The 25,027-nt window shown below is 38.2% G+C and overlaps 3 protein-coding genes across 6 annotated transcripts in view; 1 reads left to right on the top strand and 2 right to left on the bottom strand.

The window, feature by feature from the left end:
• LOC100186845 (papilin-like) overlaps positions 1-9,013 on the bottom strand; it is a 20,516-nt gene extending 11,503 nt beyond the window's left edge. The window contains exons 1-5 of the mRNA XM_002121075.3: positions 8,814-9,013; positions 4,789-4,916; positions 3,460-3,520; positions 2,432-2,534; positions 380-516 (exon numbers count right to left, since the gene is read on the bottom strand). Coding sequence (XP_002121111.1) covers positions 380-516; positions 2,432-2,534; positions 3,460-3,520; positions 4,789-4,916; positions 8,814-8,894 — 510 coding nt within the window. The 5' untranslated portion in view covers positions 8,895-9,013. The remainder of the gene's footprint in view (positions 1-379; positions 517-2,431; positions 2,535-3,459; positions 3,521-4,788; positions 4,917-8,813) is intronic.
• A 909-nt stretch (positions 9,014-9,922) lies between these two features.
• Positions 9,923-13,663, bottom strand: LOC100186011. Of its 4 annotated transcripts, XM_002127098.4 has the most exons (6): positions 11,577-11,718; positions 11,474-11,522; positions 11,217-11,326; positions 10,808-10,915; positions 10,423-10,561; positions 9,923-10,148 (listed from the first exon to the last, which is right to left on the bottom strand). In XM_002127098.4, the coding sequence occupies exons 1-6, from the start codon at positions 11,577-11,579 to the stop codon at positions 10,120-10,122; spliced, it is 438 nt and encodes a 145-aa protein (XP_002127134.1). In that variant the 5' UTR covers positions 11,580-11,718; the 3' UTR covers positions 9,923-10,119. The 4 variants fall into 4 exon arrangements, with proteins under 4 accessions (XP_002127134.1, XP_009858108.1, XP_004225869.1 ...); XM_009859806.3 differs by lacking the exon at positions 10,808-10,915 and having other exon boundaries at positions 11,577-13,661; XM_004225821.3 differs by having other exon boundaries at positions 11,474-11,707.
• A 3,153-nt stretch (positions 13,664-16,816) lies between these two features.
• cam (calmodulin homologue) lies at positions 16,817-18,446 on the top strand. The gene is given in 6 exon segments (NM_001032461.1): positions 16,817-16,852; positions 17,101-17,131; positions 17,205-17,320; positions 17,375-17,509; positions 17,594-17,729; positions 18,114-18,446. Coding segments are annotated over 6 exon segments (450 nt in total). The 5' UTR covers positions 16,817-16,849; the 3' UTR covers positions 18,143-18,446.
• Positions 18,447-25,027: the final 6,581 nt, after the last annotated feature.

The raw sequence follows: 25,027 nt of genomic DNA, 5'->3' as shown, positions 1-25,027 counted from the left end.
CTTCAGCTATTTTGCAAAGCCAGTAAACCAACAAAAGCAGCTGCAATTGTTGCGTAAATTTTGGTGGTTATATATTTATATCTATATAAAGGCTTTGTGTTCAGTTTTTTGTGGTTGATTTATTATAAAGGTAGACTGTACGTTGTTTATATCACATATGCGTATAGTAGGGTGGGGGAAGATGGGACATCTGTGATACATAATATCCAAATAGCCTGATCGTGTTTTAAAGAATTAACAACGGTCTATGGGAGTCGGGGATACGGTTTTATAATTCATTGAATGTTCTTTGTTTACTACCAAATAGAAAGAGAAACCTAAACGAAAAGATGTCCCATCTTACCCCACCCTACTATACGATCCATCTTACCCCACCCACCTGACAAGCCCCGTCCACGCAGACGTTGAACGAAACGTCATCACACCTCGTGCCATCAACCACTTTATCAGCAAGTTTCATGAAGAAACTTTCTTCTTCTGGTTGACAGTGGAGCTCGCATGGATTTGAAACCGAACCTAAAGAACATAGTTATAAAAGCTAAAGGTATGTATATTAACGCTGATAAATCGTCTCGAAGTTAGTTATATAGTATAGGAAAGGAGAAGATAGGACAACTTTTCATTTAATTTTATCGACCTAGCATTTGGTAGTAAAACAAAGAACATTCAAAAAATTATAAAGCGTCCCCTCAATAATCTCAAAGACCGTTGTTAATTGTTTGAAACACGACCAGTATATTCGAATATTAGGTGCTAAAGGTGTCCCTATCTTCCCCTACCCTATACTATATAATTGCGGGTATTGGGCCAACCCTCGCTAATATCTCAAATAACTTGGCGCGCCCCTCATTAGAACCTCTTTGAAAGCATATTAATGCCATTACACTTTAAGCACTAAAGGTAATGAGCACTATGCTCTATGGTGGGACTCGTGGTAAGACTTCACCCATATAGAATAGAAACAAATTTCTACCAGGTGTTCGAAGATCACATTACGTTACTTGCAATCATAACAACAGAGACAAAATCCCTCTTAATCAACGTGAGTAATTTATATGCTGGCTGTAGCGACCGTGTTTTTTATCTTTGATTGTATTTTACTAATGAACTATTAAAGAATAAACTGCACAAATTATTGTGGCATCATTTATAAGTTACGCTGGATAGTGTAACGCAGAAACCGTGTGAAACACTAACATACAAAAAGTACATTTCAATTCTCGCCAAAGGGCGCTGTTAATTGTTAAAAACACGATTAGGAAATATGGGACATTATGTGCTAACGGTATCCATCTTACCCCATAGTAGCATGAATGTCTACGCCTTATGTAAACGTTTATTCTCGCATAGTTTGCTGGGTTGTACGCCATAGTGTATAACACAAAACAGGGGTGTAATGGGGTTATATTACAGCGAGGCAAGCCCTTTGGGTTAGCTTATGTCTGGGGTACGCATACCATTACAAGCAGGTGTATCGAATGAGTTGTGACAACGGTAGCCTCACTGTTGTGTAAACGTCGCTTTAAGATTCAGATTTAATGGACAGTTGTGGGAAATATGGACACCGTGGGAACGGAAGATCGGACTTCCTAAACCGGAGTGGAATCTATTTATATCTCGGATGTTTATGTTCATATCAATGACGTCAATTTCCATTAATTTTATTTTATTTTATGTCCTGTTAATTAACAGGGTGTGAAATTGATGACGTAGCAATAAAAGTCGGGTGTGCACCGATGCGGGTGAAATTCGAATTCCCACGCGTCTATTGTGACGTAGACAAAGGTAACGTGTAGACAACGCTCAATTAGTCATTCGAATCGCGATCGCGAAAAAGCGTAAAAAGTTTTCTCTGCTGACATTCGATCAACATTGTCGCGATAACCTTGCCACGTCTGTGACGTCACAATTAGGGCGCTAATCGGCGATCGGAATTTGAGTAATTGTGACGCAATATTACGAACAGTGACCTAGATAAGGAAACCAGAAACCACGATCAGAAAACTTTTCTGAACCCAAATATTGTTATGAACTTTTGCATTCACTTTTATCTACCAATATGGGATGAGGTATAACTTTTAGCGATTACCGAGTTAAAAACCTGCGGCCACAAAACTGAAAGGCTCATATATGTCACTTTGTTGCTGCAAAGTTGCGAAAAAAAACTGATATAGGCTTTTATACGTTAAGCAAATGTAGGTTACTTTATTTATGGAGCAGGAGCGTGGGTGCCTCTAAAAGGAGCCACAAACCATGAAAGTTTGGGAAACACTGGTTTATACGAACGAAATGCATTAAATGTATGGAATAGGACACTCGTGTTAAATTACCATTGCCCGACATTCATTTATGCAAGTTAAAAAGGAGTTTTATTTCCCCTATCGCCGAAGAACCGCGCGAGCATAGCTGCAATTGTGACGTCAAAACTCACTTCCAACGTATGGTCTCCATGTATGTCGCCTTCCATCGAAACTTCGGTTGTTAAAATTCGAGCATTGTTCCGACCGGAAATCTATAGAACCATCAGGACAATCCTGAAACAATTGATGTTATGATGTAACAATGCAAAGAATTCAAAACAATCGCCCGACGTGCTGTTCTTGTTGCGTCTAATTGTGACGTATCAGGGATACAAAACAAACAATGTTCACGGGGCTGTAAACGTCGCGTGTCAACGACGCACAAATACCATTTCTATAATTTTTTTAACACACCATATCAAAACAAAGCCAGTTTCGTTTGAAACCCACTTTCGCTGAGCACGTCTCATCCCTTATCCCTTAGTTGGCATCAAATGTCTAAATAAGTCTTTGGCACCAAGTCTAAAAGGATTCGACCATTTATCACTGTTTTCTAGAGGCTGGTGGTCCCCATACTTTGGCTTATATAGTGGGGTGGGATAAGGTGGGACACCTTTAGCATACAATATCCAAAAACCATGATCGTTTTTATCAACGGTCTATAGGAGTCGTGAGGAAACGGTTTTATAACTACTTTTTTTTACTACTAAATTGGACGGAAAAATAGAATGAAAAGGTGTCTCATCTTACCCCACCCTACTGTTGTTTTCAAAAGGGCTGAGCAAAAACCAGTATGTGTTGTAACCGATTGCAAAGTCACCACATTACTTTGTGGTTTGGTTTATAAATTCATTTAAGTTCACCGAAATGTTGAATAATACGTTTGCCTATCATGCACCCTTTTGAATTATTTGGCCAACTGTTTCTTTAAATCCCTGGTCTCATGGCAGGTTGATAACATTAAGCATGTTAAATCGAAAAAAATCCAGTGCTAGACGTTTCCCACTGACAATAAATTGTTAGAGAAGTCAATAACTTTACTCATGGGCAAGAAAGACAAACCACCAACAGTGTAAGACCTATATGTCATAAGGTTTTGGCCGTGAATTTAAAAGTAGTTTGATAGCAAGCTTAATATTATATAGAGCGATCACTATACCTGTATAAAGCACGAGCTGTATTTTCTGCTTTGCCCAATACAGTCGGGTAGCCCGTTAGATCTGTGTAAGTAATAATAAGGTTGTTAAGATTAGAGGTCTGATATTAAAGAGTCGTAAAGCATGGTATACGAAAGTAGATATGGTTCAGGTTATAAGAAGGTGCTTTGATCAGTAACTTAAGAATAATGGTAAAGTAAAATGCCGGCTTTAAATTAGTAGGTTTGAGATTTTGACTTTTATACAATGTAACCTATTTATCCTTGCGTAGCGGGTAACGATAGTCCTTATAACAAGGGTGTTCTGTTTCATACACCTCTTGCTCAGTTCCCAGTTACTACGTGTGCTACTTTTATGTGGTTATGTTTATATAGAGTCTTGCCCAAAGAAACACCGGGCCTCGAACCCAGTATCCCTTGGCTATTATCCGGACACACGATAACCACACCGATGTACGCTACTATGAATGCAGAGAACGCAAAACTATAGTTACAGATTGCATTAGTTAGGCCATGCATATGATGAAGATATATATTGAAAGGTAGCCGAAGTTACCACGTTCCTACGTCACAGTCGTCTTTGTTTCAGAATAAACAGGTGAATTGGTAATTGAGGTTTACGGTATCAAGCGGTTTCCTGGGAGCGAAACTTAAGAACGTTGGTTCTCGCGTTTTCTCTGCTTTGTTGGCCATGAATGGACAGCGAATGTAAAACGAAGAATCGACGACGAAGCGTCGCACAATTATGCTTGTGACGTCACAATGCAGTCACCGGACCAAGTCGATTCGGTTTTCGAAGCAATATATTATTTCTATGTCGAGCAAGTTCAAGCACTTGTGACGTCACATCCGTAGCGACAGGAAACAACCGATATTATGACGTTGAATGAAACCGGATGCACACGGTGCCTCCGATCTTCCGGTTCGGCGCCGATTGTCTTGCAAATTCGCGAGTCGCGTTCTTTATGACGTCACATAGCTTGTTATAGGCGAAACAACGCTGTTTATTTATTCAGAACACGCCATCGAAGATGCGACGACAATTACGCGACGATTGGCGTTCAAGAAGCCTGCGAACCGACGACACCGCTACGATACGAAGCAAAACATGTTTAAATTATAAAGAACAAAATAAACAGCCATGTTTTGGTATATACACAGTATGAATGAATGAATGAATGTGACTTAGTCTCTTATGGCTAGAAAACGACAGTCGTTATAACATGGATGTTCTGTTTCATACACCTCGTGCCTGCTTACGAGTTACCACGTATTTAACTCTGTGGGTAATTATATAATGTTTAAAATAATGTTTAATCACGTCATAATCACCTTGTGAACAAACAAGAGCGTTGCATAAACGTCACGCCACCACCACAACTTCTACTACAAGGCTCCCACTTGCCCCATGCCCCCCATCCGTGCTCGACCTCCAGCAGGGTCTCGTTGCTCTGCAGTGTCTGCAACAAACCACACACGTGTTAAACATGGGTGGCTTTCAAATTAAAACAAACCCAGGTGGTTTCGCGGTTTAGTTATTACGTCACAATCGTGCCAACGCGAAGCCGCTGCTGTGTAAACCCGTATAAGTGGGGGGAGGGCACTTAGCGGCCACGACGCTTATTTTAAGTTTAGTAAACATAGCAAAGATATTTGGACACAGCTGTGGTGTCATAAGTTCAGCTAAATAGCAATTATTGCGTCATCAATAAACATTAAAACTCAATCGGCGACGTAAGATAGCAATACGTCACTTCGGACCATAACTTTAACATGTAAGTGCCAAAACATCAGTTTTACAGCAGTTTGTTTTAATTTATTCACTTTTATGTTTTTGCAATGTCGTTTACTCTATTAGTGGCAATTTAGGTATTTATGTCTCGGTTAATTCCTGGGTTAAAATAAGATTTTATTTCGTCTTTGTTTTGTGAAACGGCTCTTCTGGCATTTTCGTACCGACGTTTCGACGTCTTAGTAGGGTGGGAGAAGACGGGGCACCTTTAGCACATTATATCCAAATATCCTGATCGTGTTTTAAACGATTCCCAACGGTCTATGGGAGTCGTGCGAATACGGTTTTATAACTCGTTGAATGTTCTTTGTTTACTACCAAATAGAACGAGAAAATAGAATAAAAAGGTGTCCCATCTACCCCATCTTACTATATGTATCGGGCCATCTTGTACGCGGTGCATGACACTATACACGGCGTAAAAGTCTTAATTCTATGTTTTATTCCATGCAGAAGCATTCTTGCAAAACTGACTCTTATTTGTCAATTCGGCAACTTTGGGAATGCGGTATATGCAAGTGATCGTATAGTAGGGTAGGGGAAGATGGGACACTTTTCATTCTATTTTCTCTCACCACTTGGTAGTAGACTAAGAATATTCAGAAAAGTATAAAACCGTATCCTCACGTCACATACACCGTTGTTAATCGTTTAAAACACGATCAGAATATTTGGAAATTATGAGCGAAAGGTGTCCCGTCTCCCTCCCCACCCTACTTTATGCCCATTCTCTATGGGTTAGGCATTGTGGCAAGGTCCATGGATGTAGTTTAGATTTTTTCCTTAAATAAAAATTTTACTCCAGGCCGGTGCAGGTTTTCGGTTTCTTTATTTACTTAAAAGTTTTTATTGTTCAATAAACTGAAGTAGAGGCGATACGGTTGAAGAAATACTAAACGATTCGTGAATTTATAAGAACCAAGGATTCTAAACAAAATATTCATCTTTACCAACCACTTTGGTCCTATCAAATTATTAAGCCTTTTATTTAAACATCAACAAATAAGTGGGACAGTGGAATAACTGCTACCGTTATGACGTCAGAGAGTACTATGACGTCACTGAACCTCAGTGACCCCTGACACCGCATACCGCGCGTGTTTATACAAAACAACGACGCCCATGTCGTATTCACTTTTCGTTGTTTATTCAGTTAACCACGAGTTAGTTAAATCCCGTTTAAGGAATGTTTGCTCTCTTGTTTAACTTAACGTCGTTTAGTTGTGAGCCGACCACTTGAAGCATTGGATAAACAAAAACACAAGATTTGTAAACAACCAATGGTCTTATAGACCTGGTTAGAGGGCATGTAATCATAATGTTAGCATAGCTATAAATTCAAATTGGTTTTTATCGTATTTAGAATCAAATAATATTGTTTTAATGCCAATTTGACCGCAGATGCATACGTACATTTATTCATATCGAGTTATAAAGGCTGTCGTTTTACCGTTATTTGTTCAATACAGATATATAGTACTGTTGGATAGGATAGATACCGTTAGCATACATTAACCATATTTTCTGTTCGCGTTTTTAACAATTAACACAACGCTCTTTTAAAGTCGCAAGGATACGGTTATATAATTCTGTAAACTTTCTTTGTTTACTACCAACGTTGGTCAGCTTGCGTCTAAGTCCCAATTCAACTTGTTTGTCCTATCTTCACAACGGTTAGGGTGATACACAACTGCAAGGTTACTCATCCGAAACCGACAGCGAATAACAACTTGAATTGAAGTGAGGATAATTATTATCTACTTACACACGTCATCACGCATTATGACCTCATAGACACGGCTTGTTTACCAGGTAGTTTACGACGAAAATAATTGAGAATTCAACCGAATGCCAAAAATAGCATTCATGTTTATTATATTCTGTGGAATCCATAAATATTTGAAATCTGCCTAATGGCGTTCCTCCCTTTTTATTATTAGACCACCTGCATCGAGTATTTCCAGAGATATCAAAACTATTTTCGAATTGTCTATAGATAACGAGTGAACAACAAGGCTACCTGTATCCCATGTCCCCTTCAAATATTGTGTATTGATCGTTGTTGGTAAGATGGGACACCTTTAATAATATCCAAATATCCTGATCGTGTTTTAAACATTTAAATACGGGTTATTATTCTTTGTGTGTTCTTTGTTTACTACCGAATGAGAGGAGAAAATAGAAAGAAAATGTGTCCCATCTTTCCCCACCCTACTTTATGTTAAGTCGTAGTGTTTTGAAATCCAGCGCGTGTAGGTTCTGACCCCACTGTATCGTTTTAAATATTTCATGTAAGTTTATATAACTAAACGTCTGTGGTTATTGGCCGGGTAAGAAAATTAAAACCATAAATAGAATCATTTTGCGGCAATTTTTTCAGACGGCCTCTGAAATAAATTGTGCGTATAATATGAACCGCGACTGCAAAAAGCTGCAAAGCATAACAGTATAAAGTCAGCAAGCTTACCGTTAATTCCTATACACCTAAATACACTATAAGCCTAGCCATTGAGTGCAGGTAGTGCCCTATTAATTTGAGGTTTAAAAGTAAGAAGTCGGTCCACGACCGATTAAAGTTTCGACAACCGGAATTAGGGACGGGGCGACGACGGACGAATCATCGGCTACCTTCGCTATAATCGCGTCGACAGCGCTACTTCTGTGTTGCGTCACAAATAACTATTATGATATCGATTCTTAAAGATAAAAACACACACGGCCAAAATTCGCGATAAATAATACGTAATATCGTGAAATCGTGAGGGGAATCGAACAATCGGTACAAACGAGATAAATCTAAACCTAAAATTCGAAAACTCGGTCACTGCCCTCTATGTTCGGCTGCAATAATTATTCCTTTCCATTGTGACGTAAAAATGAGTCATGTCGAACCAGACCCGATGGTCGCGCTGTCGTTTCCTCTGTCTGTGTCAATATGCCACCCCTGAGGTCCTTACAAGGGCAACGGTTCGAATCACACCTCGGTAACGAAACTTTTGCGGTTTTGTTCGCAAAAGGAAAGGGGCAAAGCGATAACTGATGGTTGATGCATTGCCGCGCGTGCGAAATTTGTTAGACCGACAGTGGATATGAGGTGTATGTACCATGTGTGTATTGTGTATAAGGTATCACTGCTGTTATAACCCGACAGTATGCATGAGTTCACCCGTGTCCATGTATGTCTGGTGGATAAGAAGACACCCATGTTATACCTCGACAGCGAATATAGACATACACGAATACACGGTTATACACCAAACGTGTTTGAAGATACGTTTCCAATAACGAAATAACCTAACATCAATACCTTGCGCTAATTCTCTAGACGACGCAATTACCGATACATTAACCTTAATAACATACGAGGTGTGAGGCGAATGAGATAAAATCTAAGTCATTACATCCAAATGAGTTTAATGATAAAGTTGGCAGTTAACGTAATTGCAATGTATGTTTAGTACAAAGTTGTCACATCGTCACAGATATCAGATATAATATGTTAGGCGATCTATAACATATTCACAACTGTCATAACAATATACTTTGATAATAAAGCATAACTCACCAGTACTGAGAGCGACAAACAGATTTCAGCCAAACAAACAACGCCGACGAAAACTGCAATATTCCGCCGGCAATTGACCATCTTAACGCGGCAAGCGAAGTAATAAATCCTCGATGTCTTGTTTCTTTGTTTGCTTTAGATCAACTATTTCTCGCACTAGTTACACCTGCGGCTTGACATCGAAAAACGCGCACGAGTCGTCGAGATCAACACAGACGCTTTAACTTTTTTCTCTGCGTCGCGCGGCGTTTATTTGCGGCGTACCTCAAGCCATAATTAGTTGGACACGCAAGTGGCTGCTACATACATTGCGAGAAGCACAGAGCACCGCACCACTTACAAAACACTTTCCAACGTCATATTTAAACTGCCCTTTACAACATTGAAACTTGTTCTCCACTCGAGAACCATTTCATACATTTATGTTCCGTTTAGTTTTGAACACACATGGCCCAAACTTTTTCATTGACTGTCAATTAGTTTGTTTTATATAAGCTGTACGACCACCTGGAACACCTTCATGTACCACAATTGGTACGCTTACCATATATTAGGAACCACTGGTTTATGAAAGCTATGTGTTACTGAAGTTATATACAAAGATAGCCAAAGCGCGCGCGTTCACATATAAGCGTTTCTTATCTATTGTTTTGTTAAAATGTCGCTTCGATAATCCAGCTATGTATAATTGACATTGTTACATTTCAAATATATCTTTGATGACGTCATAATTGAAGAGCTTCTTTGTCTCTTGTGTTATCAACCAAGCGGTTTGTGACGTCACACCAACTCCCGAAATGCATCTCAGTGCTGCATTATGACGTAACAAACCACCACAATCAGCGTGTTTTATGCTGACGCAATAATATATGATTGTCTCGTCACATCAGCGAATTGTTTTCGTTAATTAAATTTGAATGAATAAATATAACTCTCTTATCCTCCCGTGGCGCAGTAACGATAGTCGTTATAACACGGGTGTTCTGTTTCATACACCTCGTGCCTGCTTACGAGTTACCATTTCTGGGTTATTAATTTTTTTCATTTAAGGAATGCCTGACAGTTTAAACAGCGTGTCTTTCGAAGGTTTTCCAAATAAGGAGACACCGCAAAAAGTATCTTTTTACTTATGACGTCACAGTATGAGGAAATACATTGTTGCAAAACAAACAAAATCTAGGGGCAATCCCCGTAACAGGAAAGCGAATATGACGTGGGTAAATATGACGTAATAGAAGTAAGTGACGAGCGCCAGCGTGCGGATGGAAACAAGAGATGAACTAAATGGGGGGTTCCCTGGTTCCGATCATGTAGAATCCATAAATTTATCAAAATCTAAAAAAATAGAGAGACATTTAAATTCACCGTTTGTTATATACAGTAGGGTGAGGGAAGATGGGACACTTTTTGGTTCTATTTTCTCGTCTCATTTAGTAGTAAACAAAGAACATTCAAAGAATCATACAAGTTGATACAACTGTATCCTCACGACTCCCATAGACCGTTGTTAATTGTTTAAAATATGATCAGGATATTTGGATATTATGTGCTAAAGGTGTTCCGTCTTTTCCTTCCCCTACTACACATTCCACGAATTCAGAACCATTACCTTGAAATGTGACGTAACCATTGTCACTGTTGCTTAGTTTTCTAACAATGCTTATTATGTCGTCATAGGAAAAATGAATATCAGACCCATAAGAAAGGGCGAGCCGCAGGTCTGTTGTTGACACGACGCCATCTTTATCCTGTCATAAAACAAAGTCGCGGAATAAAACCTCGTGACCATAGGCGCCTATCTTTTGGTAAACTAGGGTGCAGTACAGTCCTTAGGTAGTTCGATCACCAATTTAACTGTTACTATGTGTATCAAGAATAATCACACAGGAAAAACTATTATATTCAATTCTGGGGCATGCATGCACACCCAGCATACCCATGTAAGGCGCCATAATGAACCGTAGAGTGTGTTTTTGTGTTACGGCACAATGTACCTTGTCTAATTTCTGAAACAATTGAATTATAGAACGTCTGACGTGGTCGCTACGATTAACTAATCTTTGAAATGATTCGAAATCAAATTTTCCAACCATGCTCAGAATCTGTAACAATGTTGATGACGTCATAATTGTTACTGTTACGTAGAATGAAAGCCTTTGCCGAAAAGTTGATCAAATAACACCCTATACGTGTTGGGGTAATAGACCTACATTCCAGGTCTCGGGTGTGTCTTACTGAGGTCCTCACCCTTATATAATAGAGTCTATATAATTGTGTTTATAAACTGTCTCAGTTGGGTCCAGACTCTAGAGGTAGCACCCTGTGTGTTGGGGTATAGACCTACACCACAGGTCCCGAAGACTTTAATTTTACATCTTCACAAAACGCAGAAAAACCTCTAACCATGATTTCGTTATCCGTTAGATGTCGCCCAACCTCGAACATGATGACTTTTAAATCTTCTCCATTAACGAACCCGTCGTCCTGATGTTTCGCGAACACATTCTTTAACTCTGGAAAATCGTTAATTACGTCACAGTTGTAATTGAGCAATGTCAAATGACACGTTTTAGTGAGTGAATAAACATGATATTTCATTGTTCTGTCACATACAGACAATGTCACGTCATTATCAAGTTACGTCAGCAACAATGACTCACTTGTAGAATCATAATAGTCGATTGTCTGATGCGTGTCATTGTTCTTGTGCTGTGTATAAATTGCGAATAAAGTTAAAAAATAAACAAAGCGCAAGGCACTTACCATTATTAGAAGCAATTGCGGCGATTACAATAATTAATTAGCTAGTTATTGCAGAAAGTGATCAAGGAAATTACTGGAAACAAGGAAATTACTGTTTAAAACAATCATTTTGAACCTACAGGCAGGTAACAGACAGAAACCCTAAACATTGCACAACCAATACGTTTGGGCATAAAAACAACGCAGCACTAATAAATTTATAGCTGTAGAGGGAAATACCAAAAGCAAAATAGAATAATACGACTTTTTTAATAACTTTGGGCCTTTGGCCCTTCCTAATATTGCAAAAGGAATTAGATGGTGTTTAATTGCACTAAGTATGATAGTGTATAGCTAACAACAAATTTTTCGACATATTTTGTTGCTACAGCATTTGGGCAAAGAATTGCTGCGACTTTGAAATTTGTACTGGTGAAAAATCCTCCCCTATACGCCATTTGCTAACCGCTAACCCTCTATCCTTTAACCGCTAGCCTAGAATGTAAATGTTGCGGAGGATTCTATACCTTACAATTGTTTAAAAATTTTCTGATGCCAATTCTCTATAATTGATAAATAAGCTTAATATTTTTGATTCTGGTCTTTAAAAACAGAAAATGCACGCGCACAGGAACTGGTATTGATGGGTTAACTGCTTAACACTGTGGCAGTGATAATTAATCCTAAACCTGATGTAATAATCGTCTAATTTGCAACAATTGTTACGTAAACCTACAACTAGAACACATGACTGGCCCGGAACCATATTCGTGATATCTTGTTTCTAATGTTATAGCATAATGACAACAACCTAGTGACGCAAGAATATGAATTGTGTCGCGTATGTGACGTAAATAAATGCGTTATGTGTGTCATTTGGGGCTTGTTTCGTAACCTTAGAGTGCTGGGTACAAGGCTAGATGCTATTGTAAGCGTGCGTGTCCTGTTACATGCGTGGTAACCGATAAACAGCACGAGGTGTGTGAAACAGAACACCTCAGTTAAAACGACAGTTATTTCCCCGCCACACGAGTATAAACAAGTTACAATCATTCATTCTTGAATAAGTAAAACTACTACTAACGATAACCGTCAGAGGGCGTACGAGAGTTCACTTTCATATGATAGACTGAGGAAAATGGTAAATTATACGTCACCAACCGAACAGGTATTCGTCAGCCACGTAGTTTCTTATCTAGTTGTTTTTGGCAAAAGCTGATTGCTATCGGACAGTGGCGTGATAAAAACATCCTGTCGAATACTAGAAGTCGGTCGCGTGATCCTTTTAATTCTTAGAGAATACACTTCGTTATTGTGACGTCACAAACTAACGAAACAACAGAAAAAGCAGGAAGTCGAAGCAGTGTCGGCTTTTCAACATTTGGTGCCGAGTTCGTGCGACCAGAGCGTTGGTTTGACGCATATATAGTCACTCATTTCCGGAGTATGGCGTTACTTGGTGCAGTGGCTCAGTGTGAGCATTAGAGCCTATTAGTATTACGCGAGGCGTATCGTGTGGTTGCTAGACCCTGAATAAGGTCGTGCTATTGTAAGCCGGTTCGCCCTGGCAACCACATTTGCGTTGCTTCAACGTAGGTTAGGTGCTCCTCACAACTTGAACGTAGACATGCCGTTGTTAGGTCCAGTTTAACAGCGTTACTTAATTTGGTCAGTTGTGGTGTAAGATGGTTGTTAGTGGTAACAATATAATGTCGATGAAGGCGCAATGAACGACTAGAAACTCTATTTTTATGCTCTATTTTTAAAAAAATACTAAAAAATGATTTCATAAAACGAATAAGTGGTATTATTCAGGTTAATAAATAATATTTAATTTCGGCTCCAATTAGTTGCTGAGGCTATTTCCCTATTTGCTCATCCGGCGTTCTCACTCCACCGCATTGCAGGTATCGGTCAGCCAATCAGAACGCGGGATACGCGCTCCGTTATTCTCTTTAATATGACGTCGATAATTCAAAACGAGTGCGCTTATTGTGCTTAGCTAACGCGTCGTTTGACGACAAATACATTTCTCCATTTGGAACGGCCCAACCTTTCCTATGTGAGTCTGTGGCGTAACATTTGGTAAACAATACGAATAAATCGCGGCCCAATGAAAAGAAGACGTTTCTTTTACGGTTTAAATTAAAAGGGCGAAGTTATCATACTAAGTAACGCCTATGCGGGCGGTCGGGTGGAACAGACTGACTTGATATTACGAGCGGTTATCGTTTTTTATTCTTACAAAATAATTTGCTTTACAGGTTATATAGATTGTTAGAACAAAAAATACTTATTGCGCAGAATGGTAAGTAAGTTTACTCAAATTTAACGGTAAAGTTTTTTTTTAATTAATATTCTTAATGCCGTATTTCATTGTCTGTAACGGGCACTTTTTTAACGTTTTGTAACATTTTTTATAGAGACCGGTTTTTAATATTACTTTTCGCCGTTTTGGTGTACATAATTTTCAACCGGCGTCAATATATTCAAATTAAACTGAGTTTCTTTTCCAGGCAGAACAACTGACAGAGGAACAAATCGCTGGTAAGATTATGAATGCTTAATTTGAAATACATTGTAAGCCTGCCCAAGTTAACATTAAGCGAAACGAAAATAAATAATTAATGTTTCGTCTGCTTTGTTATTTGGCTCATAGTTGATGTAAGTCGTTGCCTAATTTATCAACTGTTTAGAATTCAAGGAAGCGTTCTCCCTTTTCGACAAGGACGGCGATGGTACAATCACCACCAAGGAGCTGGGAACCGTCATGAGGTCTTTGGGACAAAACCCAACTGAAGCTGAGCTTCAGGTATATAGTACCGAGGGGTAATATGGGATACTATTATAGCACATAGTCCCATAATTCCAGTTTTGAACATTTAACAACGCTCTTTTAGAGTCACGGGGCTATATGGCTATATAATTCTGTAATTTTTTTTAATTACTATATCGAATGGGACGAAAAAAGAGAATCAAAACATGTCTCACCCTACCCCATCCTATACTGTAATTATTATTGAATTTGTGATTAATAGAATGAACATTACAGGACATGATCAATGAAGTTGATGCTGACGGCAACGGAACGATCGATTTTCCCGAGTTTTTGACAATGATGGCCCGAAAAATGAAGGACACCGACACTGAAGAAGAAATTAGAGAAGCATTCAGGGTTTTTGATAAGGTGCGGAAGGGTATACAGGGCAGTTAAACTAGAGCCATGGTGACAACGAAAGACGGTCGTTTCTTAATAGTTTACGGCCGGACCAAATTACTATAATTTAAGAAAGGCACAAAGGAATTGTGGCTCGTTTTTTGTCTGTAATTATAGTGTTAGCATCTACTAACTATGGGTTGAATTTGTAGGACGGCAACGGCTTCATCTCAGCCGCTGAGCTGCGTCATGTTATGACCAATCTTGGTGAAAAGCTAACGAACGAAGAAGTTGACGAAATGATCAGAGAAGCCGACATTGACGGCGATGGCCAAGTCAACTATGAAGGTAAGTAAAGGACGCGCCTTAAACTTACATGGCATACTCTAATACTGTGACGTCTCTTTGCTTTTATGTGTAATGGGTTAACTCTTGCTCAAGTTCAAGACCATTGGCGTGCCACGCTGAAGGACCTCGCCCATAAAGAATACAATAGAAATTCGCCTTTATAATTTCTCGCGCGGAATTGTGCCCCTTTCTCTCTTTTTAAACGTTTTAATATTTGCAGAATTCGTAAAAATGATGACCTCGAAGTGATTTGAGCAGTTTACATTCCAGCTACACGTCCAAAAATGCATTCCCGATACCCAGAAGCTTTATTTTGATACTGCAACCTTATATTTGAAACTTATGCAAATTACCAAGTTTCACGTGCCTCTGTACTCCTAGTTGTCCAATATTATTGCAAAAATATTTAAGAAATAGTGCATTTTATACACACATGTATGGCTGATTTAGCCTTTAAATAGATCTACACTGCACACATAAATTTAATAAATATAAAAATGTACATTTGCTTGAGTTTTCTTGATTTCAAATGAACCAGATTAAAAGAAATTTTAGCGCACGAAGGTTTATATTTCCACTAGATCAAGTTTTATGTAACCGCTAGACGATAACCAAGAGCAATGTATGGACCAGTGTGTTTTCCAGGTAGCTAGTTTTTTGGACTTGTTTTGCAAAATTAGTACATTTATTGTTTCTTTTAAACAGCAAAAAGGCCAAATAAATTTTATTCGCTGGCATAGCTATTATCGCACATTTAGTCAGTAGCCTCTAGCCTTAAACCCGTATTAACCTTTCTTTAGATTGATTTTGTAAGGTTCGCACTCAGTCATAGCAACTACCTATAAAAACCATATTTACCTAATCGATTATACTGTATACGTAAATCCTATGTCATTAAATCGTTTTAAAATTTCTTCATGGGTAATGGGATTTCGCGGTCAGTAATTAACGCATGGTAGTCGGGTTATAGGTCATACCGATCACTTGTAGGCTTCTGGTACAACATTTATAACGAAGATTTAGGGCAATAGATCTTACCTCGGAGCCCTAATAGTAATAAGTAATCACCTAATGCATTAAAATATTGCATCAATATATGAGAAACAATTATTTACCGAACTTAGTGCTTCCAAATCGACAAAATAAGCAAACTGGGTCCCCAATAAATGGATTGGAACGACGGTCATGGCCGAGCTCATTGATTTTCTTCAATTGGCCTGGGAACTTTTAAATTATGACGCGACAATGGTCTTTCCGCAATGCAGGTAGCCGTCGTCCAATCAGCGTCGACAACCGAGAAGCGGAGGTTTGTCAACGTTTTTCTCTACTTCTCGTCATCGCCGGCATCGGGCATTGTTTCCTTACGCTTTTTTCGCGAGAAGCCGCTCCCCGCTCTTGAGTAATCATCATTTTAGCAGTCAATCGCGTTCAACGTCGCCATTGTATACACGGCGGAAATTCTTGCGGTTTCTCAAGTTAAACTTGTAGGGTGAAATGTTAAGAGTATGCTGAGACCCTCAATTAAGTTATTGGAGAAACTAAAATAGGATCTGTGCAACCATGAATGGTTTCTCGAAACTGAAAGATTACGACTAGACAGTATTAGATTGTGCTACATGTACTTGACGTACTGATTAGTATGTTTCCCTAAACGTTACTTTTTGCTGGTTAAATGTAAATTTCGGATTCAGGTCAACAACGTTTAAATTATATTTATTTTAACAGAATTTATAAGTAGTGCATCTGCTGTACTGTATTTTCTTTGTAAACTACCTGAAAAGTATAAATTATGGTAAGTTTTACTAAATTTAATTTTAGTTGTACTTAATAGCCTTGAGAGTTATTCTGATTTAAGTTATCAAGTTAATATTGCATTAAATAAACTAAATTTAAACATAAACTAGTATTTCTGTATTTGTCGCTTGCAATTTCAATTGAGGAAGTAATAGTGTAATTTAAAAGGAAGTATTTTGTCAGTTTCATCTCAAGACCGCCAATATTAAGAAATAACTTCTTAACAAACAAATTTATTGTCAACAGGCTGATCAACTCACAGAAGAGCAAATTGCTGGTAAGTTTCTGCTCAAATAATACCAATTTTCGACAAATGATAAGGTGGTATAAGTTTTGTTCTTTGTTTTTAGAATTCAAGGAAGCGTTCTCCCTTTTCGACAAGGACGGCGATGGTACAATCACCACCAAGGAGCTGGGAACCGTTATGAGGTCTTTGGGACAAAACCCAACTGAAGCTGAGCTTCAGGTAAATTTATTATAGAATTTGTGGTGTTCTGTCAATAATAGATAAATTTTACAGGACATGATCAATGAAGTTGATGCTGACGGCAACGGAACCATCGATTTTCCCGAGTTTTTGACAATGATGGCCCGAAAAATGAAGGACACCGATAGTGAAGAAGAAATTAGAGAAGCATTTAGGGTTTTCGATAAGGTAAATACCAAAATACAAATATGGCTTACGAGAGTGATTAAAATTAACAATTTGTTGTTTTTCCTAATCTTTTTTTATTTTTAGGACGGCAATGGCTTCATCTCAGCCGCTGAGCTGCGTCATGTTATGACCAATCTTGGTGAAAAGCTAACGGACGAAGAAGTTGATGAAATGATCAGAGAAGCTGATGTTGACGGAGATGGCCAAGTCAACTATGAAGGTTTGTATTTTAACACAAGAATTTACTTAACTTTTCAGTCTGCAACCTCTTTTAACAAACCAAAATTTTCTGCATTTCTTTAGGGTAATAGTATAATATTTGTACTTTGTGTAAAAATGGCAATCCCTCGGCAACCCCTGAAGTTCATTAAGACGCTAAGTTTTGGAAAGCCCTGTTTAAACACATGCACTGGACATATATCCTTAATGTAGCAAAAATGAATTGAATCAATTTTCTAGTTGTTCTCATGGAAGCTGACAGGTTTATAAATTACAATATAAGTCAACAGCTCAATTGGTTTAACCACTTTGTATAAGTGGGTAATCGGACACATTGACTCGAGGCAATTATGTAAATGGTTAATAAATTATTGCTGTATTTCAGAGTTTGTGAACATGATGACAAACAAGTGAATGGGGTGTATCCAAGTTCTTTGCTGCATTCTAAGTCTCACGTGTTACAAGAAAAACAATTTAAACAATTATCAATCATTCCATAGGCTGATTAATTTACAAATACTTTAAATATCTCTGCTACAGCATTGTCCATGACGAATCTGCGCAATTCGTGTTAAATATATATCCATTTGTACAACAACCCGAATATATCATCCAGTTGTTACACTCTTTTTACAAAGTTTTATTAATTCAATGTTGGTGCATTTTAACCCTTAAATAATTTCCCAAATACAAACTTGTTGGTATTACATACAAAAAATGTCTCCTTTTATTAATACGATAAATCGAATAGGTATGCGTATTGCCATCTGAGTAGGTAGTCCATTTTTAGGTCAATAATAGAATTTCAAACTAAAAAATCTTTAAGCGTATAGCTCTATAGGAACTGGCGATTGCGTAGAGTAGACCGTAGTTATGTACCTAGGTTTGCAAATATTGACTGAAAGCTACATTTTCCGTTGACTGAAAGCTACATTTTCCGTGTGTACCGTTAGAAGTTCATTGGTTAATAGTTATAAAACCGTCAAGAGAAGCGAATAGGACTATATACATATTTGAGTAAGGAGGCAGTCTTGATTGAGTATTTCCGCACCTGCTACCTGTATTAGTGGATACATTTTGACATATACTATAACCAGGTAACCCCAAGTTGTAACTTATCAGTCGTCCAATCATATATGTTAGTCTTATTTACACAATGATACCCTTGCAACGTTACTGTAGTACACTGTACAGTATAGCCTACTGGCTACTGCAGTTTCCCTTCCCCGTTAGATAAACGTTTGATGTACAATTTTATTGGCTTGCACTAAAACAGCACGACTTGTGTGAATAAATATAACAAAAATAAAGTCATTTTGTGTCGTAAATCCTCGTTTAGTATAGGTAAAATAGCATGTCAATTAAAAACAGAAACGAAACTTCTAGATTTCTTCAGAGACAATACGTTCAACAAATTTCAATTACCATTAAATTGGATGATATCTGGGCAACAAATAAACCCAAATGACTGGAACTGCAATCAGCGAAATGGTACCTCATGCGCTAGTGGCTAGTTAAACCGATTCGGACAAAGTTTCTACAGTGAGGGGCTGTGGTCAGCTTAAGAAATAATTCATCTAAGCCTGTGCAAGCCTTTCGTTCTATTATCCGTGGCAATGAGGCAAAATACATAAAATTGGAAACATCTGTTCAACAGAACGAAATCTTTCTAATTATCTTTACAAGGTGGTGAATAAGACAGGTGTCTGCGTAATACCGCCAGCCTTCTTTTGCTGCGTATTATCGATCTTTCTAATGAGCCAGTATAAAAGATAAACCAAAAAGAGAAAGTACTTGGCTATATAATAACCTGGCTGGCAGAGTTTATAAGAGAGTTAGTGAAAGCACAAAGTAGCTTTAAGGAGCATATAAGCCTTATACGGTTTAAAGTTCTCACCAAACTTATAGGAGATTTCGGCGCGTCTCCGAAGCGATTTTCGTTGGCGAACAAGCCCTGTGCTGCATATTGCAGCGTTAGGGCTTGTAGGGCAAGTCAATGTGCTAAATTTATCGTTAAATAATAAAAATGTCAAAACCAGGCGTCTATTGATTTTGTGGCTGTGACATTTATCATTTTCTTCGATTTTCAGATTCGCTTAAATCATAACAATTTTAGTATTTTAAAATAAACCGTCCAAATTTTTAAAGCAGAAAATGGTAAGTCGGATATGATGCTAAATATTTTGACTTGAATTGATAACGTTTGACATTGCAGGCAGACCAACTGAACGAAGAACAGATCGCAGGTAAATTAATATAGTATAGATTATCAACATAAAGCATATAGCCTACACATTTTACTGTTTTCGATTACAATGTAACAAAGACTGTAAAAAAGTAAAAAATACTGGATATAGCGACAAAACGACAGTTGTTTCAAACAGCACGCTAGTGGTTAATATACATAAAAAATGTAATGAAAATGAATGAATGAATTCATTACATTCATTCATTCATTCACATAAAAACAACGTATAGGGTAAAACAACTTGGTCAATAGACCCATAGTTTCATTTGAGTTAAACAAAAAATATAAATTCTGGCAATAACGGTGATTTATCTATTGTAATACAGAATTCAAGGAAGCGTTCTCCCTTTTCGACAAGGACGGCGATGGTACAATCACAACCAAGGAGCTGGGAACCGTCATGAGGTCTTTGGGACAAAACCCAACTGAAGCTGAGCTTCAGGTATTAAACGAATATTCACGGCTGCAAATAACTTAGCGGTAAAAGGGTGTTATCGAACTGTAGGTTTACGGGTTCAAACCCCTAGGGTAGTGTTAAACCTGCTACCAGTATGCGTATCGAACTGTGCTATAAGTACCATGGGCTAATATCCCGTGAAAACTTGCTATCTGTAAACGAAACTAAATTGTAGTAAGAGCATGGAAGTCGCAATTCGCGACTTCAATATAAAATAAAATGAACATTTTACAGGACATGATCAATGAAGTTGATGCTGACGGCAACGGAACCATAGATTTTCCCGAGTTTTTGACAATGATGGCCCGAAAAATGAAGGACACCGACAGTGAAGAGGAAATTAGAGAAGCATTTAGGGTTTTCGATAAGGTAAAAAATGCACAACATTTTTCCCTGGTCCCAAACGTTAAATGCCCCTTTTAATTGCAATCAGGACGGCAATGGCTTCATCTCGGCGGCTGAGCTGCGTCATGTTATGACCAATCTTGGTGAAAAGCTAACAGACGAAGAAGTTGATGAAATGATCAGAGAAGCCGACATTGACGGCGATGGCCAAGTCAACTATGAAGGTTTGTGAAATAAAGATCCACACCATCACTAGTAGAAGTCTTTGAAATAGGAATACAAACGTTTCTTTAGTCTTCGACCATTTCTTATACGCCCGCGATATGAAGTTATAATACGATATTAAAAATACGAAATCATCAAAAGGTATATACGATACGGCTTGTACTTGTTGTACGTCTGTATAAATAAAGAGTTTTCTTCAAGCAACCGTAGATATGAAAACTGCGGCTAAACTTGTGCCAAAACTAACTATCAATAACAAAATCAATCGTGCTCAAAATCAATCTCCAGATATGTGAACATACTCCGACTTTATTGTTGCCTATCAAAGCTATAAAACAGTTTATTAAACTGCTCAGCATCGAGATACGCGGGTTATTATGTATTATAGCACTGTTTGTTGATTCTAATTCTCTCTTTCTGTTATTGCAGAGTTCGTAACAATGATGACGAATAAATAATGAAACCAGAAGGCATGGAGCGAATGTGTTTAATATTGAGACCAGCAATGCATTGTAATATTTATTATTAACTTCGGTCGCAGTGCTGATTTGTAAATTTCGTGTTCTCGATTGTATTTAAACTTTTAAGTTATTCAATTCGTGCTGTTGTATTTATGTTGGCAATTGTGTATTCTGTTTCGAATCTGTGTCATGTTTCACAATTCGCCTGAATAAAAAAATAACAAGTTAATCAGTCATGCGTTCTAATCTAAATAGATTAAACCCAAGCCGATAGAAACAGTATTATTAATCTGACAAGTTTTAATTCATCAAAAACAGATTGAGTCCATTAACCTCCCCTATATTTCACATTCCTACTACAATCACTTTACGTATATGATTGAACTACCTATTAATTCAAAGACCTAATGCCTTCGATCGTGTGGTTATCGGTACTTCTCCATGGCACATATAGGCAATCCAATACAATGCGCACACACACCCATTTAGTCTATATGTTCTTATTCTTCATATTCGAAAACGAGGGCACCGCCGGTATGAATAATTCAGTTACTCTGCTGCCGCCTAGCGTGTACATTGCTGTGACATCATAAATATTTGATCTCTATGTCGAAGAAGCCGTTAAAAACCTCCCCAGGGTAGCGGTCCTATAAACCAAACCAAGTATAACGTTGATCTCTTTGTTTGGGTGCAATTACCAAGCTATATATAACCCGCATACCACCACTGTGTTTTAATCAACCCTCAGTCTAAATGATCTCATTCTTGCATTGTGACGTATAACAATGAAAACGTTTTTCTGGAAGCGATTTTTACGATGCCGTGTGTGAAACAAAGGAATATATTATCGACCAGAAAGAATCGGTTTGACATGAAATATTCATAAGTCGCCGTATACTCAATGACCATAAAGCTCAATACAGTTGATTTCGGTCTTTCCGCGACGATTGCGCTGAACAAAAGAACGCGCGCTTTCCGAACAAATGGAGCAGGTAGCCTGTATGAACGGGGGACGCTTGAATTATTTATTCAAGAAAGCATTTCGTTCTAATTAGAGTAGCAGAGAGAAAAGACCGGGCATTGCGGGATACGACGTTTTAAAACGAAACTGATTACGCGCAAAGCTAATCAAGATTTTACGAGAACGTTACAGTTCACCATCTGCGCTCAAACTGTTTCGCGCAATCTGTTTCGTAGTGACGACGGGAACTATGACGGAGAATCGTATGTGTTACGTCACTATGGGTTTTTATCTTGTGCAAATATTAACAAAACCTCCACCAGTTTACCTTCACTTTGTTTGTCTACGTTCGTTTTACTTTCGAACGAAAAAGTAGAATATTTTACTCCGATATGAACAGGGTGGATACTTGTGAGTAGTATTATATGTGCATTTGACGTACGGAAGTCGGAAGTACAGACACCTGCACAGGAAGTAATATTTCCGGCGGTATTTATTGTTTTGTTATAGTATTGTTTTTATTCTCTTGGGAAAATAAATCTATAGGAAGTAATTGACTGTGCGTCTGCCTATTGACAATTAAATGTATTATTTTATTCCTTACGAAACAATTAACGCATTTTCACAATCAGTGCCTATTCCGCATATTGGCCGCCATTCCGAATTTATCGAATCCACCGCGCTATAATGTATAGGAAGTAATTGACTACGCGCGTCTGTCTAAACCAACGACAATTTTGTAGCAGCATTTTATTCCTTACGAAACAAATAACACATTACCATACAATTACACAATAGTTAACACATTTTCTTTTCCGTACAGCGACGCTCTCCTTTTATTATTATTCTTCTGTAATTAGTCGATACCAATAATTTCCCAGAAGCTTAACAACTCCTGCTGTGTTGCGATCACTTCAGATGTCTCTTCTTTCATCGCTTCACCATTACAGACTTTCAAATGATATTTAGCGCTAAGTTTAATGAGGAAACCGCGCGGGTCGGACACATCATTTGTGGAAATCTTCATGTTAATCCCCATAGACCTGCAAAGATCCTTTACACGTGTGATGTATCGGTTTAATAAACACTTCTCGTCAGAGACATCCAGTGACCAGTACAGAATTTTCACGTGCTGTAACTCTTCTGAAGTAAACAGCAAGTAGGGGATACCTTCGAATAATATTTCTGCCTGAGCGGTTAATTGAGCCACAGAATACCGACCTTTTGAGCTTCGACACTTCATTCGAAATCTCCTTAACCGGGGGCTCGGTAATAGCTTAAGATTAACCATTTCAACTCGATGTAGTTTAGAAGTGGCCACCGTATTTTCCTGAAAATTCAACTTTCTCCCAACAACAACCGCTAGGTTACTGCGACCTGGTCCGCCTATGTCCTCCATTACATTTGGCCCCTCTTCTTCTTCTTCTGAACCGCTGATGTAAATATACCCAATTTGCTGAGTGTTCTCAAAGTTCGACATTCTTAATTTTTCAATGCTTATGAATGAATGATATTATAAGTAACCGCTAGGCTATATACAACGATTTTGTAGTCTTCAATTCTCGCGATTCTCACGATTTCAAACAATGACAGGAAGACAATTGCATTATGCGATCCAACTGTTCCAACTGTTCCAGCTATATAGAACTTTACAAATTTTAAAATAAACAATGGTGGGAAGCGAACCATGATAGGCGATCCCAGCTGATCGTGTGTTCTGCACACGACACGTTCCCAAATGTCTCAAACATAGAGATTTATAAATGATATATATTTTTTTTAATTGTTATAATTTAAGCGCTAAAATCGGTCAGTACGGATCTCTGCCGATCAATTTGAATAAGATTTTGGAACTCGGCGTAGATTATCACATTGACTGACGTTGGTAGAGCCTCCGAAAATTTTGCTTCTAAACTTAAGTCCCCATTCTTTAACAAGTCAAAGTGACCGCTGGACGCGAGGTCAGGGGTCAAATCGAAAGCGTACAAGGTAAAACCTCGTGGATATTCCTCTCTTGAAATACCATTTGACGCGTTTGTATAAAAAGTATTTAATCCTGTAAAAAGAGACATATAACTTCTAATATAGGTCCCAACTCCGTAGTTTGGTGTCAGTTCTTTAGCTGGAACTTGCTTTCCGTTAGAATGCAGGGAGAGGGAGGATAACCCATAAGTTTTAAAGTGAAAGGGGTTCTTGTCAATGCGTCCGTTAAAAGCGTCATTATCAACAAAGCCTAAAATCACTCTTCGAGGTAATTGTCCGAGGAATAAATTATCATGCGAAATTGATTGATTAAACCTCGGGATTGTTAACGTTTTCAATTCGGCTCGCAGAATTGGATATAGACATAAACCTTTAGAAAGAGCTGTGATGTGTCCCAACTGAACACTTGGACTAATTTTTACCTTTCTGACGTGTAGTACAGCAGCTAAAATTTTTATTTTAAACCCGGCGACCCCAATAGTGGCGAAAGCGTCTCGTGAACGCGTCAATTTCAATTTGACGTCTACGTTATTGATAAGGTAACGTTGCTGAAACATCATATCCAGATGTAACNTTCGACTGCATATCAATTACTTTACTTTCAGCAGCGAAGCTCTTC

The sequence above is a fragment of the Ciona intestinalis genome, chromosome 3 (genome assembly GCF_000224145.3).
Source record: "Ciona intestinalis chromosome 3, KH, whole genome shotgun sequence".
In the NCBI taxonomy this organism is placed as follows: Eukaryota; Metazoa; Chordata; class Ascidiacea; order Phlebobranchia; family Cionidae; genus Ciona; species Ciona intestinalis.
The sequence above is the reverse complement of the archived record's forward strand: the minus strand, read 5'-3'. Positions and strand labels throughout refer to the sequence as shown.

What these genes read in the sequence shown, in the direction of transcription:
- LOC100186011 (XM_004225821.3), bottom strand. Translation starts at nt 11,579, where the DNA reads ATGGTAAGTGCCTTGCGCTTTGTTTATTTTTTAACTTTATTCGCAATT. An exon ending in CGACTATTATGATTCTACAA is followed by an intron (nt 11,327 to 11,473) that starts GTGAGTCATTGT and finishes ACGATTTTCCAG; the next exon opens with AGTTAAAGAATGTGTTCGCG. An exon ending in TGTTTCAGAAATTAGACAAG is followed by an intron (nt 10,562 to 10,807) that starts GTACATTGTGCC and finishes GTTTTATGACAG; the next exon opens with GATAAAGATGGCGTCGTGTC.